Raw genomic sequence first — 19,039 nt, 5'->3', positions numbered from 1 at the left:
GGAAGGAACATCTCGGTATACGTCCCAACATATCCGCACTCTTCAATTGGGGACCGGGATTTCAGCGTCCTCTTGCAGATTTCCGAAACCATGATCCGGCATGTGAATCATCGTAATCCCGCAAGTGAACTTTGATCATACCCACATGCTCGTACAAATACCCTCGGGCCACAATATTGTCGATGTTGTGAGAGCAGAGATGTACTTGCTGATTAAGGGCCGCATGGTCATCAAAATTGTATAGGATACCTTGGTCGTTGAAGGAAATAAACTCCTCAAAGATAAATTTGTGGTTGTACCTCATCCTGAGAAGCGTATGGTTGTGGAACATACGCCTCACCAGCCACCTCTCCTTCTTCCTCTTGTTCCCAGCCGTTCCGTCGCTTAAGGGATTGGACTTCGCTTTTAATTTTTCAATCTCCTTCGCTTGTAGAGCCACAACATCGTACACTTCCCTTTTCTTCCCCGCCGAACAAGCTGAGATGCCCCGGTCAGAACCTACAAATCATAAAATGCAAATTAGCAACGATTTCATTTGTGTAACTAAATAAATAACATTTGAAGTAATAGCATACCCAAGCAGCCTCGACACGTCCAGCAGATGCTCGGTGTCCCGAGCGCCCGCGTGAGGATATCGTTTTGGCCCCGGACCCGAATTTGTCCCCTCGACTAAGCTTCTCCTCTAATTGAGCCTAATGCACGCATATATTCAAGCAATTGGTATATGAATTATATACACTAACTCATGAGTAGAACTCAATTAAGGATTAATATATACTTACTATCTTCTCTGCAATTTCCTTGTCGTAATCAGTGACAAGTTTTCTACTCTTGGTGCGAGATTTAATCCAAACACGGTGGCGGGATCTCGTAACTTCGAGGTCCTTTTTCTACATAACGTTATAACAATGAAATGAGTACCAATTAAATTGTATAGCACATTATAGCACATTAAATTTTAAGTATTACTTACCACAAATTTCCCGTACGTTCACCATTCCACTCCGACCACTTCGATGTCTGGATTGAATTTTTGAGGAACGTTCACGTTGCACCTTACTCAATTCCTACAATGCCAAAAAAAATACATTAGATACATGTACTTGTATTTAAGAGTTTATCTTAGTGTTAATATAATTAGCGTACTCGTAAATTCGTGAGTTAGTCGACTCTCACCAAATTTGCACCAATCAGCCGCCGATCTCGGGTGCTTTTCGTGACTTGTGCCGCCGTCCCGTATCATTCTCTTTCAACGCGGGCATTATGATGTCTTTTGTCATCCTATTCTTGAAGTCTTTCATTAACTTCCCAGCTAGGATGAGACAATCATGTTTGAAGGTGTCCGGCACAATGAACCCCGTCTATTTTGAAGGAAAACAAACACGGTTAGAGTCAACATTTGGAGTAATAGAAAAACAAATCAAAAATCTAACAAATAATAGCTTACCTGAATGTCTTTCCAAACTTTATTTTTCAGAGTCGGGTTGACTTCTTTCCAGTTTTTATAGGCCAACCCTATTGTCTGCCGACATCTGACTCCTAGAGTGGATACGAGCTTCGCATAGCTTTTTCCACAGTATTGACCTTTATCATTAACTTCGAGGGCCACTCTTTTGCCCTGATCCATTAGTTTGGATATTTCATTCATTTGCGTCGGCCCTCGTGTAGGTATTGTGGTTGGACACTCATTTTCTGCTCCCGAATCAGATCCTGATTCCGAGTTCGCCATGTCTACACCATTAACAAACAAACTTCAAAGTTAGCTATATATATATAACAAGTAGTGTATATGAAATATTAACTAATTATATCTAGTTACTAATTACACAATGTAACTAACTAAGTTTCTCACACAATTTATTCATATTAATTTATAAATTACTCAAATTTTCGTTTTAGATTAGTTCATGTTATTAGGTTGTTTAGTTGATTAGAATGTTGGTAAAATTAAAAAGTTTACATAAATGTGAATATTATTATTTTTTTATGTGACCTAACTTCTTATTACTATGTTATAATTAACTATATTATGAATGGTTTTAGTAAGATTTATCCTAATTCTACCGAAATTTCAATAACATAATAACTGTAATTGGACGTTCCCAAAAATTTTAAAAGTGCTTAAAATAACAAACAAAATAGATATAACAATACAAAATTAATCCACCCATCCGACCGCAAAGACATGTATTCGCAGTAACCTACTTCACTACGGATGAATATTTAAGATATTCAAACTCAACTAACATGCATTGATAATTAATTATATAATAAGAAAAAGTTAGTTAAAGTATATACCTATAATTGCAAGCCCAAATACGCTACACACAAAATTATGCCGAACCCCTATAATATAAAGAAATTCAACGAAATTACAAAATTAATTATTTCATAACTTATAACTAGTTATAAAAAATTGTAACAAGTTACTTAGTTACTAAATTATACATACATATATATAATCAATTATATCTCACACTATTATCTCAAAAAAATAAAATTATATCACACACTAATTCAATTTTAAAATTTTTATTTCTAAACTAATGAAATCCCTCCAATGTCATTTTATTCACAATAAATATATATTACAAAAAATATATAAAATACAATTACAAAATTTATTTCCATAAAAAAATATACACACACTATATACACACAATATATACACACATTATATACAAATATTCAATAAAATATACAAATACATATATATACTATACATTGAGGTATAAATTATTACCTAATAACCGCAATCCGACGACCACCGTAAAAAATCCCGACACTATACACATAAAACACAATAATATTACTAATAAAATAAAAAAAAAATCAAATAATAATTTACAAAAACAAAAAATAAAACAATATACATAATATAAACAGAATAGAAGCAATATTTATACCTTAAACGAGGTTGAGATTGAACAATTTGTCAAGAAAAATGGGTGGCCGGATTTCAAACCCAAAGTTTACTATTTGGGTTCGGATGACACTTAAAGAGGCTAAAAAATCAAAACTTTTTAGGTGTATGTTATTAAGTATCGAAAATGGAGGATTTTTAAAAAAAAAATGGGCTAAAAAGGTTAAGAAATGGGGGAGATAAGGGTGGGACAAGGTGGTGGAGGCGAGGGTTTTGGCTGAGAAATAGCTCTCTGGTTTTTTAGTTTCTGGGTTGCTGAGTGAAGTGGGGAGGAAGAAGAAAGGTCGAACATAATATACTCTGAACGACCCTATGGCGTCGGTTCCTTCATAGTAACCGACGCCATATGGTAGTTCAGAAAAAAAAAAGTAATTAATTTCCAACTGCCTCTAAATGGTATAATGCAATTTTCTACCTACGGTTTTTATCAAAAAACCGCCTCTAAATGTCAATTTCGAACATAGCGGGTATTTTCACACCCTTTAGCTTCCCTTTTTATAAATAGGGTTGAAAAAACTGCCTCTAAAGCCTAATATTGTAGTAGTGTTTTTTAATTTTTGAAATGGAGTTTGAAATTTTTGATCTTTAAGAATTTTTTTTTTTAGTTATTGCTACATTGGTGTGTCATTTAAATATGATTATATATATGTATTTTTTTAAAATTTTAAATTTTTTTAATTAGGTAACGTATCTGATAATGCATATATTATAATTTACATATTCTTAACCAAAACTCACATAACACAATTTGAGTGTATCTATATATATGTTATATTTGTAAATTTAATATAAAGATTTTTTTATTTCCAAACTTTACGAAAAAATATGTTGTGTGAATTCAATTTAAAATTAAAATAAATGATAATAAAATTAAAAATATGGTTAAAAATATTTATAATATTTTAAATTTAAATTTCTTTATATAAAATATTTACATAATTTTTCATTTTATTTTAATTTAAAGTTAAATCAATAAATTAAAAAATAAGATTAAAAATATCAATAATATTTAATGTATTTTAAATTAAAATAAAAATTTATTTATATAAAATATCTATATAATTTTTATTTAAAGCAATAATTTTAAAAATAAAATTAAAAATATCAATAATATTTTGGTATTTTAAATTAAAATAAAAATTTATTTATATAAAATATCTACATAATTTTTATTTTTAAATACATATAATAATATTATAAAATTAATAAAGAAACTACAAAAATATCGTTAAACCAAAAATTTGGTTACATAGCCACACTTTATATAGAATAGATATATATATATATATATAATATTAAAGCTAGGGTCGGCCCAAGCATTGGGCAGCTTGGGCCATCGCACAAGGCCCCTATTTTTTTAAGGCCCAATTTATTTATTTATTTTAAAAAAAAAGGACTGTTTTTTTTTCTTTTTTTTTCCTATTATATACACATAAATAAAAAATTTATGAATAAATCTTAAAAAAAAATTCTAGTAATAAAATTGTAATTTTAATGTATACGATTTTTTTTTTTTTTTAAAAAAAAGAATTTTAAAATTTTGCACGAGGCCCCTAAAATGCTTGGGTCGGCCCTAATTAAAGCCTATCTATATCTATATATTTATCTATATATATATCTATCTATATATCTACTATATATATGAATGTTATGTGTCAAGCCACATAAATATTAGTTAGTTTTAAATAAGGTCTTAATTTTTTTTTTTTTTAAAAAAAATTTGGTAACTAAAGTAATAAGATTATTTGAACAATTTATTTTATAAATGGCATATACTCATTTAGTACTCTATCTTTTCTCTTAAAACACATTTGGTACCTTGTATTTTCAATAATACTTATTTGATACCTTATATTTTGAAATAATATATATTTGGTATCCTAAACATAAAATTTAATCAATATAATTTTATTAATTTGTCCAAACGGTTCTCAGTTATATGTAACTTGTAAACCCCAAGTTCTTGTCTAACCTATTTTTTTCATATTTAGATTGATTTTATCTTGATTTAAGCTTGAATATAATAAAAAAAAAAAAACAAAGATTCAATTCTAGAATTTTACAAGCTTCACCTGCCCTAGAAACTCATTCTAGGCGGGCAGTGCTTGGGTTCCCCAAATCAGGGTAATGACTTTCACTATATTCAAAGATGTATCTTACAAAAACTAACAATATTGTAAACAATACACTCTTTTACAAAATACAGTGAATCTATACCCATACCAACCAAGACCCTTGATTGGAGACGCAAGATCCCCTTGTGTGAATGATGAGCTCTCTTCAACACTTCTTCAATCTGAACTCCCTTCAGATCTGGTGATGAAGATGATACTGAAATCCCTTCAGTCTGAACTCAACATCTTCAAGTTCTGATCTGCAACTTTGGATTAATACCTCCAAGCTCAAAGATCACCTGCCATGGAACATAAAGAAGAAACAAGAAGAAAAGAAACGTAATCCCTAATCTCTGAGGTTTTTCAACATAATACCCAGAAGTTGTATTAATACCCAGGTAAACCAAGAAACCCGAAATAGATAGTTGTTACCATCTGAACAATTAAAACCCAAAATATCTTTGCTGACATGGACTAACACGAATAGTACGAACTTCAGACAAAACACTACGAATCCCAAACGCAACTGGACATAATTTGTCACTACAAAAAATAATGGATCTTACAATCTCCCCCTTGACAAATTATGGTCAATGACAACAATACCAGTGCAAAACAAAGCAACCATAAAATTATAATAGAGTCTAAATAAACACTTTAAACAACCAAACAACAAACACACCACTTTACACAAAGGATAAGTATTTCTGATCCCCCTTCATTGAGCATAATCCATGCCAAAACTAATATTGTCCTAAACCAAATGCTCCCCCTAAGAGAATAAGAAGTTTATCAAAGAGCCCCCCCTGAATGGCGACAGAAAATGCAACATAGACTCGTCATTGTAAAGAAATTCCAAAATATCTATTACAACATCAAAGAAGAAAGTCAAACCATCTCACAACATGACCTAAAACATATGGATATTAGATATAAACAAATGAGTGATTGACCATGCAAAATAATAAAATCACCATGATATTACGAATGATGCTTCAAATGAGATTTATTTTTATTTCAATAAAAAACATGCCAAATGATATATCTCAAGAATTAACATGTTCAACTTGTAAAGAGGAAACACAATGAATGGCATAATCAATTAACAAGTGAGCAATGATCATTTTAGTAAAGAACCAATTCATTCAACTTCACAATGATCCATACTTAATAAAAAGATGAGACAACTTTTTCCAATCTACATATTCACACACACTTGAGAAAGACAATAAAAAAAGGAATTTTTTACAGGATTTTGAACCAAGATTTTTTTTCGGTGTGTGCTAGTGACCTCATGTGAGAACATTGGCTCACTCTCACAATTTTTTTTATTAAGCTGTCCATTTTTTTTGCTGCCTTTTCTATCTTTAGACACTCCAGCTATTTCTTTTGCAACCAGCTACGGCTTTCACTCTCCCTCAGAGATGTAGCCGTCCTCTTTTAATCAGAATTACTAATATAGAAGGAGCATACTACTTATTAGTAAATGGACTAAAGAGAGCTCTTCATATTGCATCTAAAAGAGGTGGCCTTTTTAGCTAGAAAAAATAAAGGTTCGAAAGATCCTGAAAAATTCACTTATTTAGAGCTTCCTTGATAGAACTGGAGAACCTGTAGATGGGACATGAAGTGCCTCATAGAAAAAAAAAATGATAGCAATCAAGGCTTAGCTGAACAAACTGAGAAAGATAATGATCTTATACCACAACAAATTAATCAGATAGAACACATAAAAAAATAAATAATAAAAAAAACTTCCCAAGTTGCACACATTAATACGAGAATTCAAAGCTTTAGTAAACAAAAATCCAAGAGAGCATCAAGAATAATATGTGATTATCCAATGTATTTTTACTCAACCAATTCTAAAAAATGATACATGTTATCTATATATTTTGAGTCAACATGCATTTCGAGGAATGTTTGTGAAACTTTCATTATCACACATGATGACACATAAACAAGCAATGAGGAACACTAGACAATATATCATGTGTGTATCATATTTCTTTTGAAGCAAGGGAGTACGATGTACAACATGATCAAAACCAGCATACACTAAGACAAAAACATCATCCTTTCTTTGTTTAAACCCAAGATTCAACAATATAAGGTTTAGAAGACCATACCATATCACTAATAATAGTGAATGAGCTCTTGAAGGAAGAGGTGATGATTTAACACTCTTATTTCTTTTGGTTGAAATTTTTGGAATAGCTGTAAAATCCCCAATATCTGATTTATCCAATGATGCACTATTACATAGGACAACATTGTCCAAAAAATAACTACCATCACTAGATCTCTTCCCTGTTAAGACTGAGCACCCATCAGATGAAACTAAACAATGAGTTTTAGAAAAACTTACAGTGTAATTTGCATCACAAAGTTGATTGATGCTTATTAGATTTGCCTTGAGCCCTTTCACATACAGTACTTCAGTAAGAGGCGCAGCTCTACTCATCACCAAGTCTCCTTTCCCAATAATCTGGCCCTTATTTCCATCACCAAAAGTGACAGCTCCCTCCTTTGCTTCTTTGTAATTGACTAACAATTTTTTGTTGTCAGTCATGTGTCCAGTGCAACCGCTATCCAAGTACCACTGTCCTTCCAAAAAAACAGACAATGAAACTTGAGCCACCAACCCAACATTCAATTCACGATCAGACCTCAATCTCCACACACTTCGAGATCCTTCCCCTTGAGTTTTAATGGGTTTCTGAAAACTCTTAGGTCGATTGATCATAGCTTTCAAGTAGTTCTACAGCTTATAGCATCTGGGTCGAATATGACCCCTCTTGTTACAGAAGTGATACACTGGGATGAATCTCTCCATCTAAGATATATTCTCCAGGGCAATTCTTCTTCCTTTTAACTTCACCTTGGTAGGTCAAGATGGAACATGGAATTTTCCAGTGGGGTCTGAGGACTCAGGTGTCGAGGGAAGTGATGATTTCTTGTCAACCTTTTTGTCAAGGTTGATCACTGGTGTAATGGACTCTTTTACCCCCAAGATATCTCCTTGCTTATACAACATCTTGTATCCGATAGAGGTTCGATCACCATAAAGTTTTTGAAGTTGAAGAGTTTGATTGATGGCAGTCGATCCTGGAGGGATAAACTCTAAGCCTGTTTAGCTCTTATGAGTTCAGCTGAAAGCTTGTAGATCTCATGGTCCTTCTCATCAAGAAGTTTGTTGAGATTCTTAACAGTGTCCTCCAACTTGACTTTTTTAGACTCTATCTGCTCCTTGGCACTATTCAGACCTCTAATCTTCTTGGTCATATATTCCCACTGAGCAAACATCTCTTCATATGCATTTTGTCTTTCATTACTGTCGGCTTCAGAAACAGTGGAAACCTCATCATCCTTAGATTCAACAGAATGATGACTTTGAGCCTTGAAAGCCACTACCTGTTTATCCTCATCAGAAATTTCGCTTGCAACAAAATCTTTTTCTTCGTCACTACCGCTCCAGGTGGCAACAAGGGCTTTCTTCTTTTTGAGAGTGTTGGCACACTCGGCCTGAATGTGTCTGAACCCATCACATTTTCTGCACTGAATGCCCATGCTCTTATTGTCACTGGGTAGCTGACCATGCCTGAAGTTCCCAAGAGGATTTCTTTTGGGAACATTTTCCTTACGCTCATAACACAATTTGTTGTACTTTTTTTTCAAGAATTTTGCATAGTTCTTGATCAGCAAATCTACAGCTTCATCTGAGAAACCAGCAGACACATCTGGGATAGACTTCTTTTCTTCTTTGTGAATGAACGCAATACTGTTGTCCCTTTTTCTTTGTTCACATCCTTTTTCTTTTTTTTTTCTTTCTTCCACCTTGTTAAGGACATTTCATAATTCTACAAGGATCCAGTCAGTTCATCAAGATCCAGTTCCTCCACGTTTCTCATTTCTTCAATGGAGGTTACTTTAGACATAAATCTCCTAGGAAGAACTCTAAAAACTTTACGAACCAGCTTTGCATTTGAATAAGTCTTTCCCAAAGCATAAGACTCATTTGATATGTCACACAATTTAGCATGGAACTCAGCCACCGTTTCTTCTTCCTCCATTGATATGTTTTCAAACGCTTTTGCCAAAGCACAAAGACGAGATTTCTTTACTGCATCCGTTCCTTCATTTTTAATTCATAGTTTTTCCCAAGCCTCTTTGGCCATGCATAGCCTTCGAATTAAAATTGGCCCTCTCCATCTCATTTGGAGTCCACAAGCACATAGGTTTTTGTTTGGTGACACCATTATCCATCACCGTTGGGCAAGTCCAACCATCTTCTATGGCCATCCAAACTCTTTCATTCAATCACCGCCCTTAAGAATGCTCGCATTTTGGTTTTCCAGTATGGGTAATTGGCACCTTCCAGCATTGGGGGTCGTGATGTGGCTCCTCCTTCTTTGAACATCTCCATTTGTGTACGAACAAGGGAAAACAAAACAAAGATAGAGAGCAGTATACTCTCAGAGTCGTGTCTGGAGAGGGGGTTAATTCCAACTGGGTGTTGCAGAAAGGAAAAAATGCATAAAAATTAAGAATTGGCAACAATGAATTTCAGTACACCGAATCTTTCAAGAACTCCAAGGATCAATATTTCTAACAGAAATAGCTGGCTCTGATACTAATTGTAAACCCCAAGTTCTTGTCTAACCTATCTTTTTCATATTAGATTGATTTTATCTTGATTTAAGCTTGAATATAAAAAACAAAATCAAAGATTCAACAACAGAATTTTACAAGCTTCACCTGCCCTAGAAACTCATTCTAGGCGGCTAGTGCTTGGGTTCCCCGAACCAGGGTAATAACTTTCACTATATTCAAAGATGTATCTTACAAAAACTAACAATATTGTAAACAATAAACTCTTTTACAAAATACAGTTAATCTATACCCATTCCAACCAAGACCCTTGCTTGGAGACACAAGATCCCCTTGTGTGAATGATGAGCTCTCTTCAATCTAAACTCCCTTCAGATTTGGTGATGAAGATGATACTGAAATCCCTTCAGTCTGAACTCAACATCTTCAAGCTCTGATCTGCAACTTTGGATTAATACCTCCAAGCTCAAAGATCACCTGACATGGAACATAAAGAAGAAACAAGAAGAAAGAAAATGTAATCCCTAATCTCAGATCAAAAGGTTTTTCAACATAATACCCAGAAGTTGTATTTATACCCAGGTAAACCAAGAAATCTGAAATAGCTAGACAGTTGTTACCATCTGAATAATTAAAACCCAAAATATCTTTGCTGACGTGGATTAACACAAACAATACGAACTCCAGACAAAACACTACGAATCCTAGATGGAACTGGACATAATTTCTACAGAAAATTGAAAAACCGTGTTTTTGCAAATGTCAGTTGTATATAAGAAAATATAAAAACTGTAATCGTTTGCAGCAGCAGAAAGTAATTCTGCTACAGCAAAACAGAACAGGCAGAATATAAAATATTTGCAGAAAAATAAATAACTTGACACAAGAGATTTATACGTGGTATCAGTGTTCTCACGAACACTCCTAGTCCACGGGGCCACGCCCAGAGAATGAAATCAATTAATAAAGTATCAAAATTACAAAGACAATTGACTTAAACAAGTTTAGAGTCCCTCTAAAGTATTGCCGCAATCCTTTGTAATCCACTTTATGAATCTGACTTCTTGAAACACCTTCAAGCCCGAACTCCCTTCGTCTTTGAAGTGTGAGTGCTTACTTCCTCCCGAAGTAAGGCTTTAGCAAGTCTTCTCCCGAAGACCAAGTGCTTACTTCCTCCCGAAGTAAGGCTTTATCAAGTCTTCTCCCGAAGACCAATCTCTTGTTCAGTCAAGTAGTTCTTCACAACCTCTAGGATAGAGTAAGAACAGAAATAGAACAACTAGAACCTAGATGAACAACTAGGCTCTCACAAAACAAAGAAAGACTCTCTTCTCTCAAAAGATAAATGCAAAAAAATGAATAATGGAAGAGGTAAATTCGAATGGTTGCTCTCTAGGCTCTATTTATAGATCATAGAAACCAAAGAGGCAACCACAAGTTCGAATTAGCAGCTGTACAAAAACTTTCCAAAAGAAACATGATCTGCTACATCAGATTCGGTTGCTGACGAAGCAGATCTGCCCAGAAACGGGAAACTTACTAAAATCGGGACCGATCTTCTTTCAATGCTTGATTCCTGCCAAAAACAGATTAGATATTCTGATTGTATCAAGATACAATCGAAATCAATAAGGAAAAGACAATAAACAAAGTTTCCCTAAAAAAGACAACTTTCCAAAAGAGAGTTTCTTCTCTTTTGAGTAGTTTTCAACAAAGGAAAGTTCAGCTGAAAGTGCAACTTTCCAAACAAGGAAAATGGCAACTAATAACCGAATAAAAGAGGTAAGATTTCGAAAATGAATGCATAGCAATCTTACCATAAAAAGGAAAAATTATTTTGTCACCTAACTTGCCAAAAAAGGACTTTACAATCTCCCCCTTTGGCACTTTAGATGAACAAAATAATTTTTTACCATAAAGTACCTGCAATGCAAAGTTAGCAAGAGCAAAAGATACTACTCCCCCTGAGTAACACAATCGAATATCACAATAAAAACAAAGACCATGCTAACTTTAAATATTAAGAAACATTAAGTTCACAAGTACTAACAAACCACAACTCCCCCTGAAAAAGAGGGTCCAGAGTTGGGCAACAAACCAAAAAATAAATATCTCTCCCCCTTTTTGTTTATCGGAGTGCCAAAGTAAACAAAGAACAAAGAACAAAAAGCAAAGGAAAAAGAAACACACTAAAACACTTTAAGCTTTGTAAAGTTTAATCAAAGTGGACAGTTGCCTGGACATGTCATGCTGGACATCAGCCATTGCTTCAAGACGTGTATACACATTCTGAAGTTCAGACTTGACTTCCAGGAGTTCTGCAGCAGCAGAGCCTGAACTTGCACCAGCAGAAGCAGCAGCAGCACCAGCCTTTGGCCGTTTTTGGAACACACCATCAAAATATTCAGAAGGTTGGAATGTAGGGCCAGTGATGGGAGGCTCAAGTGTTTCATGTGCTTGGGCCACATTCTTCTGAGAGGATAAAACCTTATAGATTAGATTTGGAAATACAAGTTTGAAGGTTGGCTTTTTACCTCTTCGAAAGGAGACAATCTGGTTGAGAATATGAGAGGCTAGATCAATGGAAGTTCCAGAGGTGACGCGGTATAGGAGTGTAGCCACTTCTTGAGACACCACGGTCTTGTTCGAATTTGGAACCCAATTGCTTAGTGCAAACCGCATAAGGGAAGCATGAGCAAAAGTGAGGTGAGTAATTCGAAGACTCTCCCCTGGTTTCAATTCTGAACGAGCACCAGTGAGTTCAGAGTGCATCAAGTCACGATCCATGGACATCACAGCATTAGATACATTCTCAGGCAATTGCAGAGCCTGAGCAATGTCCTTTTCGTAAAAGAGAACCGGTGACCCCTAACATAAACTCTCCTATACAACCTAGTAGTTCTCATCAAGGAAATCATCAGTAAGATTAGCATAAAACTCTTTAATAATGTTAGCAATGAATCCGATGAAACCAGTAAGAGTGTTTTCCCATTGATGAAATTGAATGAACTTTACAATAGCATAAACACGATGGGCATGCAAATCATAATTCCTCTCACTTTCAAACTTACGAGTTGCATAGAGATTCCAGTCACGCTCATTGTCTCGATAGTAAAAAGTTGGACAACCAGAGATAGAGGAAGGGATATTACCAGATGGAGGATCTTCCATGGGCTGCTTGCCTTTGGCAGCAGCAGACGCCTTTGCTGCAGAAGCAGTTTTCGAGAGAGGAGGCTCTGGCTCGAGTTCTGTGTCCTCACTGTCCTTCTCAGTATGCAGAGAGACTGATTTGTCTGAAGAGACTTCCATTGGATCCTCTTCTTCTGAACTGGAACTCGAGGAAGCCGAGGGAGGAGTAGTCTTGAGTTTCTTCTTGGCTGGAGGAACAGTCTTCTCTCGAGATTTAGAGGCCTGAAGTTCTTTCTCAGCCGAGGCTTGCTGGGCTCGAGTTCGAGTTGAAGGGCCTGTTGGAGTGGTGCCAGCCATTGATGCAGCAGGAGGAGGAACAGCCAATGGAGGAGGAGATTCCTTAGAGGATTCAGATGAGGAAGTCCAGGTGCGATAGGGCCTTACCGATTTGCGAGCAACTTGCTTAGGTGGACGTTTTGGCTTCACGGCTTGAGATTCACGCTGGGGAAGCGATGAATCTCCAGGCTTTGCAACAGCAGGAGGAGGAACTGAGGCAGCAGGGGGTGCACTAGAAGGAGTTGGAACGGTTTCTTCTAATTTTTTAGAGTGCCCTAGATTCTTGGTTCTCACCATTTTAAAAACTGAAAGAGAAGATGAATAGTGTCTGACAAAGAAACAAGAAACAAGGTTCGGGTAGGTGGAGAAATAAGTGACAAAATTTGGTTTATATAACCTTGGAATCAAAACAAGAAAAAGGAAACCAATTTTGAAAATTCAAATGGTAACCGCCAGCCCATGAACCAAAAGAGGAAACCGCCCACTTCACAACTCCTTTCCCTTTTCCCCTATTTTTTTTTTTAAAAAAAAATAAATAAAAGGAAACTAGAAATGCCAACAAATTTTTCCAAAAATAAAGCAATCTTTCAAGAATAAAGACACATTACCATATAAAGATTAATCTTTACTTGGAAAAATATCATAATAAATCAAAGAAAGAATGAATGTTGATACTTACCATTTATGCACAAGATTTTCCTTAACCCATGAAGCAAGTCACACGCCTCCCTCATTTTATTTTATTTATTTATTATTTTTTATTATTATTATTTTAAATAAAAACCGAAAATAAAAGACAAAGTGTACAATAACTATATGTGATTCGAATTAAGCAAGTAAATCAAATATCATTGACAATTGAAAAAATAAAATACATGTTATGCTTTTAAGGAAAATAACTAATTAGTATCTCATGGAATAATCATACTTAATTGATGTTGATGAAAAAGATATGCATGTTACTGAAAGTTGTGAACCAGGATTTATCAATTTAATTTTAATAGAGGAGACTTACAGATTGGAACACACTTGTCAGGCATAAGTGTGTGCAGTGTAAATAGGATCATTGTCCTTGGCAAGATTTTTTTCATTTTCGCCTTTTTCAAATTGATCCCGCAACTGGATGCTTTCACACCATACTGAAGGTAGCCCTTTTCTATGGTAGTGCATCCTCATCATAGTTGCTAATTACAATGTTCCAGCTTACTCATCAGATGGCTTTCACACCTCAGTATGGGTAGCTCTATTCCAGCAAGGGGCCTGACAAGACTGAAACAAAAATTGCTCAACTCTGTAAGAGAACATTATTTAATCCCAGACACAAATAAAGAGTAACATGAATCTTTTAACACAACATCACAAAGTATGATCAGACAGAGATCCTAACTAATTATATTCCAAAAGCATAAACATGATTTGTCAAAATACAATGATAGAAGATTAAGAGCTAGAGAGGAATCACATAACATTATTGTACACGAATTATGAACAGATAAAATTAAACAATGCAAACTCCCAAAGACTTTCTGAGGGAGTCAAAGCGACTTGCATCTAGGGCCTTTGTGAAAATATCAGCTAATTGTTTTTCAGTATCAACATATTCTAATTGCAATGATTTATTTTCAACAAGTTCCCTGATAAAGTGGTGTCTTATATCAATGTGCTTCGTTCTAGAGTGTTGAACAGGATTTTTGGAAATATTTATGGCACTAGTATTGTCACAAAAAATAGTCAAAACACCCAAATCAAACCCATAATCAATCAACATTTGTTTCAACCACAATAGTTGAGTACAACAACTGCCTGCAGCGATGTACTCAGCTTCGGCAGTGGATAAGGAGATGGAATTCTGTTTCTTGCTATGCCAAGATACTAGATTATTCCCAAGAAAGAAACACCCTCCACTTGTGCTCTTTCGATCATCAGCATTTCCTGCCCAATCTGCATCACTAAAACAAGCAAGATTTGAATTGGTATCTTTCGAGTACCAAATTCCATAATCAGGAGTGCTATTAACATATCTAATAATCCTTTTTACAGCTGATACATGAGATTCCATAGGATTACTTTGATATCTAGCACACACTCCCACACTGTAACAGATATCAGGACGACTAAAATACAAAAGACTCCCAATCATGCTACGATAGAGTGTAGTGTCTACCTTTACTCCATTCTCATCTTTTGTTAATTTCAGAGTGGTGCTCATAGGAGTACTTACCTGCTTAGCCGATTCAAGGCCAAATTTCTTGACAAGGTTCTTAGCATACTTGCTTTGAGATACAAATGTACCTCCTTCCATTTGTCTCACTTGAAGACCCAGAAAGAAATTAAGCTCACCAACCATGCTCATTTCAAATTCACTTTTCATTTGATCAACAAATACCTGCACTTCATGGTTAGATGTAGAACCAAAAACTATATCATCAACATAAATTTGAGCAATGATAAAATCAGATTTTATACGTTTGATGAAAAGAGTTTTATCCACACTACCTCTGTGATAGCCATGAGAAAGTAAAAATTGAGTCAACCTTTCATACCAAGCTCGAGGAGCTTGTTGCAGACCATACAAAGCTTTTTCAAGTTTGTATACATGGTCTGGAAATTGAGGATCTTCGAATCCTTTTGGTTGCTCAACATAAACTTCCTCATTCAAAATACCATTTAGGAAGGCAGATTTCACATCCATTTGAAACAATTTAATATTGAGAATACAAGCAATACATAAAAGTAAACGTATTGATTCTAATCTTGCAACAGGAGCAAAAGTTTCATCAAAATCAATACCTTCTACCTGAGTGTACCCTTGTGCCACCAAACGAGCCTTGTTTCTTACAATTGTACCGAACTCATCACTTTTATTTTTAAACAACCACTTTGTTCCAATAACATTTATACCTTTTGGTCTTCGGACCAAAATCCATACCTTGTTGCGAACAAATTGGTTGAGTTCCTCTTGCATTGCATTGAGCCATTCCTCAAAGGTCATGGCTTCCTTCACATTTTTCGGTTCATATTGAGAAACAAAGCAAAGAAAGTTGATTAAATTAATATACCTTCTGCGAGTTACCATGCTTTCTTCAGGATTTCCAAGGATGAGATCTTTTGGATGATTCAGTTTGAGTCTGGTGCTTGGTTCTTTCTGAATACAGTCAGTGATGATGTTTGGATGAGTCAAGATAGACGGTTCTGGTTCTCCAGTTTCAGTTGCAGCAGCAGATTCATCATTTGCAGCATCAGCAATGGGTTCTGCTGCATCAGAATCTGTTGTTACAACTCTTGGAGGAGAATCCATGAGACTATCTATCTTGGCTTCTGTGGAAAATTATGAAAAATCTCTAAAATCATCAACAACCACATTAGCTGATTCCAAAACAGTTTGAGTTCTCATGTTATAAACACGATAAGCTCTACTGTTTAAGGAATATCCAATAAATACACCAACATCACTTTTAGCATCAAATTTACCAATATGCTCACGATCTCTATAAACATAACACACACATCCAAAAACATGAAAATGACTTACATTGGGGCGTTTACCTTTCCAGATTTCATAAGATGTTTTTGAGGTACCTGGACGAATAAACACTCTGTTTATTATGTAGCAAGCTGTGTTAATAGCTTCAGCCCATAAGCGCTTTGTCAATTTCTTGCTATTTAACATCACTCTTGCCATTTCCTGTAATGTTCGATTCTTCCTCTCAACAACTCCATTTTGTTGAGGAGTTTTGGGAGCTGAAAATTCATGAGTTATACCTGTAGACTTGCAAAAATCATCATACACAGAATTTTCAAACTCCTTACCATGATCACTTCGAATTCGAACAATTTTCCCAATATTACAACCTTTCTCAACTCTTAATCTCAGACAAAGAGTTTTAAAGGCATCAAAAGTGTCAGATTTTTCTCTTAAGAAATCTACCCAAGTAAAACGAGAGAAATCATCAACACATACAAAGATATATCGTTTACCATTCAAACTTTCAACTTGGATTGGACCCATAAGATCCATGTGAAGCAATTCCAATACCTTTGAGGTATTGATATCAGACACAGGCTTGTGAGTGATTTTTAATTGCTTTCCAAGTTGACATGGTTCACACTTACCTTCACTTTCCTTACCAAGCTTGGGGAGACCTCGAACAATACCTGCATTTGACAATTTTTTCAGGTTTTTAAAATTAATATGCCCAAGCTTGGCATGCCACAGATCTGTGGTGTTGTTGATAGCTGAATGACAAGTAAACACAGGGGTTAGAGTGTAACAGTTATCATTGGATCGAAATCCTTGCAAGATACATTCATTGTCATCATTCGTAACATAACAATGATCACTATCAAAAGAAACAAAGAAACCCTTGATCACAGATTTGACTGATGCTAAGTAAATTAGCCCTCAGTCCTTCAACTAACATCACATTTTTCAGTCTAGGTAACCCTTCAAAATTTAGAGTTCTCATACCAACAACTTTTCCAGATAGGCCATTACCAAAGGTGACTTCTCCACATTGCATAGGCCGAATGTTAGTCAAAAAATCCTTGTCACCTGTCATATGTCTAGAGCAACCACTGTCAAAATACCACATTTGTGATGCAGCAGTTTTATCAGAAAAACCAGCTAGACACTTCTTTTTCACCCATATTTGTTTCAAACCTTTATGTTTCTTTTGAGATTTTTTCAAATTATCAAAATAATTTGTTTTAAAGAGATTGTTCAATGTGAAACATTTAGGTCTGATATGACCTCTTCTACCACAAAAATGACAAATGGGAATAAATCTTTTTACCTGAGATCTTACCCTTTTTGAAAATCCTGGAGATTTTGCAGCGTCAGAAGCTGTTCTTGCTGCAACAGGCTGTGAAACTGTTATGGCAGAGTTTGTAGCCTCAAGGTGATTCGTTGGAACACTAGATTTTACAAACTTCGTGACTCCAGAACTTTCCATTCCATTAGAACCAAGGCCTGCGAAACCTCTCTCGAATTCGCATTCTGAGCTTTTTCAAAAATAGAAGATCCAGGGTTAAGCATTTGAACATTTTTCTTAAAATTTTCAAGTTCCTTCTTTAATAGAGAGATTTTTTCATCTTTATCACAAAAACTTGTCTCATATTCTTTTATTTTCACATCACACATTTCAATCTGATGAGACAATTTTTTATTCAATTTATTCAACTCTCTATTTTCAGAAGCAACCTGAATCCATTTTTCATACATGACTTTGTATGATTCAGCAAGAGATTCTTCACAGATTTCAGACTCATCTGAATCTGATTCCTCTTGTTTGGTGGTATTATTCAGACATACCAATCTAGCTTTCACCTGTGAATCACACAACACATTAGACATAACAGAGGTTAGGGCAACATTTTCAGCAATATCTTCATCACTTTCGGTTTCATCATCACTCCAAGTGACATTGAAACTTTTCTTATTCTTTTTCAAAGTGTTTGCACACTCAGCTTGAATATGCCCAAAACCTTCACATTCCCTGCACTGAATTCCCTTTTTGTTAGAGACAGATGGTTTAATGAAAGTATTACCTTTTGAACCTTTCGAAATATTCTTTTTATTTCCCATCTTTTTCATATATTTCTAAAAATTCTTAGTTAATAAAGCAATCTCATCATCACATTCACTATCAAAATTTTCATTATCAGCAACTTTCAAAGCAATACTTTTACCTTTATCAGCAATGGATTTGGGTTTGTCCTTTTGTTTAATCTGTTGATTTAATTCAAAAGTACGTAAGGAACCCATCAATTCTTCCACTTTCATAGTGCTAAAATCTTTAGCTTCCTCCATTGCCAAAAGTTTAGTATCAAACCTTTCTGGAAGAACTCTAACAATTTTTCTCACAAGAACAGAATCATCAAGCTTTTCTCCAAGAGCAAAATATTCATTAGCAATGTCAGATAATTT

General features: G+C 34.9%; 1 protein-coding gene across 1 annotated transcript; it reads right to left on the bottom strand.

The window, feature by feature from the left end:
* Positions 1-1,190: 1,190 nt before the first annotated feature.
* LOC133031252 (uncharacterized) lies at positions 1,191-3,283 on the bottom strand. Its single transcript, XM_061104711.1, has 3 exons — positions 2,299-3,283; positions 1,448-1,731; positions 1,191-1,361 (listed from the first exon to the last, which is right to left on the bottom strand). Exons 2-3 carry the CDS (start codon positions 1,727-1,729, stop codon positions 1,191-1,193), a joined length of 453 nt encoding a protein of 150 aa, XP_060960694.1. The 5' UTR covers positions 1,730-1,731; positions 2,299-3,283.
* Between the last annotated feature and the right edge of the window lie 15,756 nt (positions 3,284-19,039).

Source organism: Cannabis sativa, chromosome 9 (genome assembly GCF_029168945.1).
Source record: "Cannabis sativa cultivar Pink pepper isolate KNU-18-1 chromosome 9, ASM2916894v1, whole genome shotgun sequence".
Classification (NCBI taxonomy): Eukaryota; Viridiplantae; Streptophyta; class Magnoliopsida; order Rosales; family Cannabaceae; genus Cannabis; species Cannabis sativa.
This window is presented reverse-complemented; position numbering and strand designations above follow the sequence as displayed.

What these genes read in the sequence shown, in the direction of transcription:
- LOC133031252 (XM_061104711.1), bottom strand. Translation starts at nt 1,729, where the DNA reads ATGGCGAACTCGGAATCAGGATCTGATTCGGGAGCAGAAAATGAGTGT. An exon ending in AAGTTTGGAAAGACATTCAG is followed by an intron (nt 1,362 to 1,447) that starts GTAAGCTATTAT and finishes CCTTCAAAATAG; the next exon opens with ACGGGGTTCATTGTGCCGGA.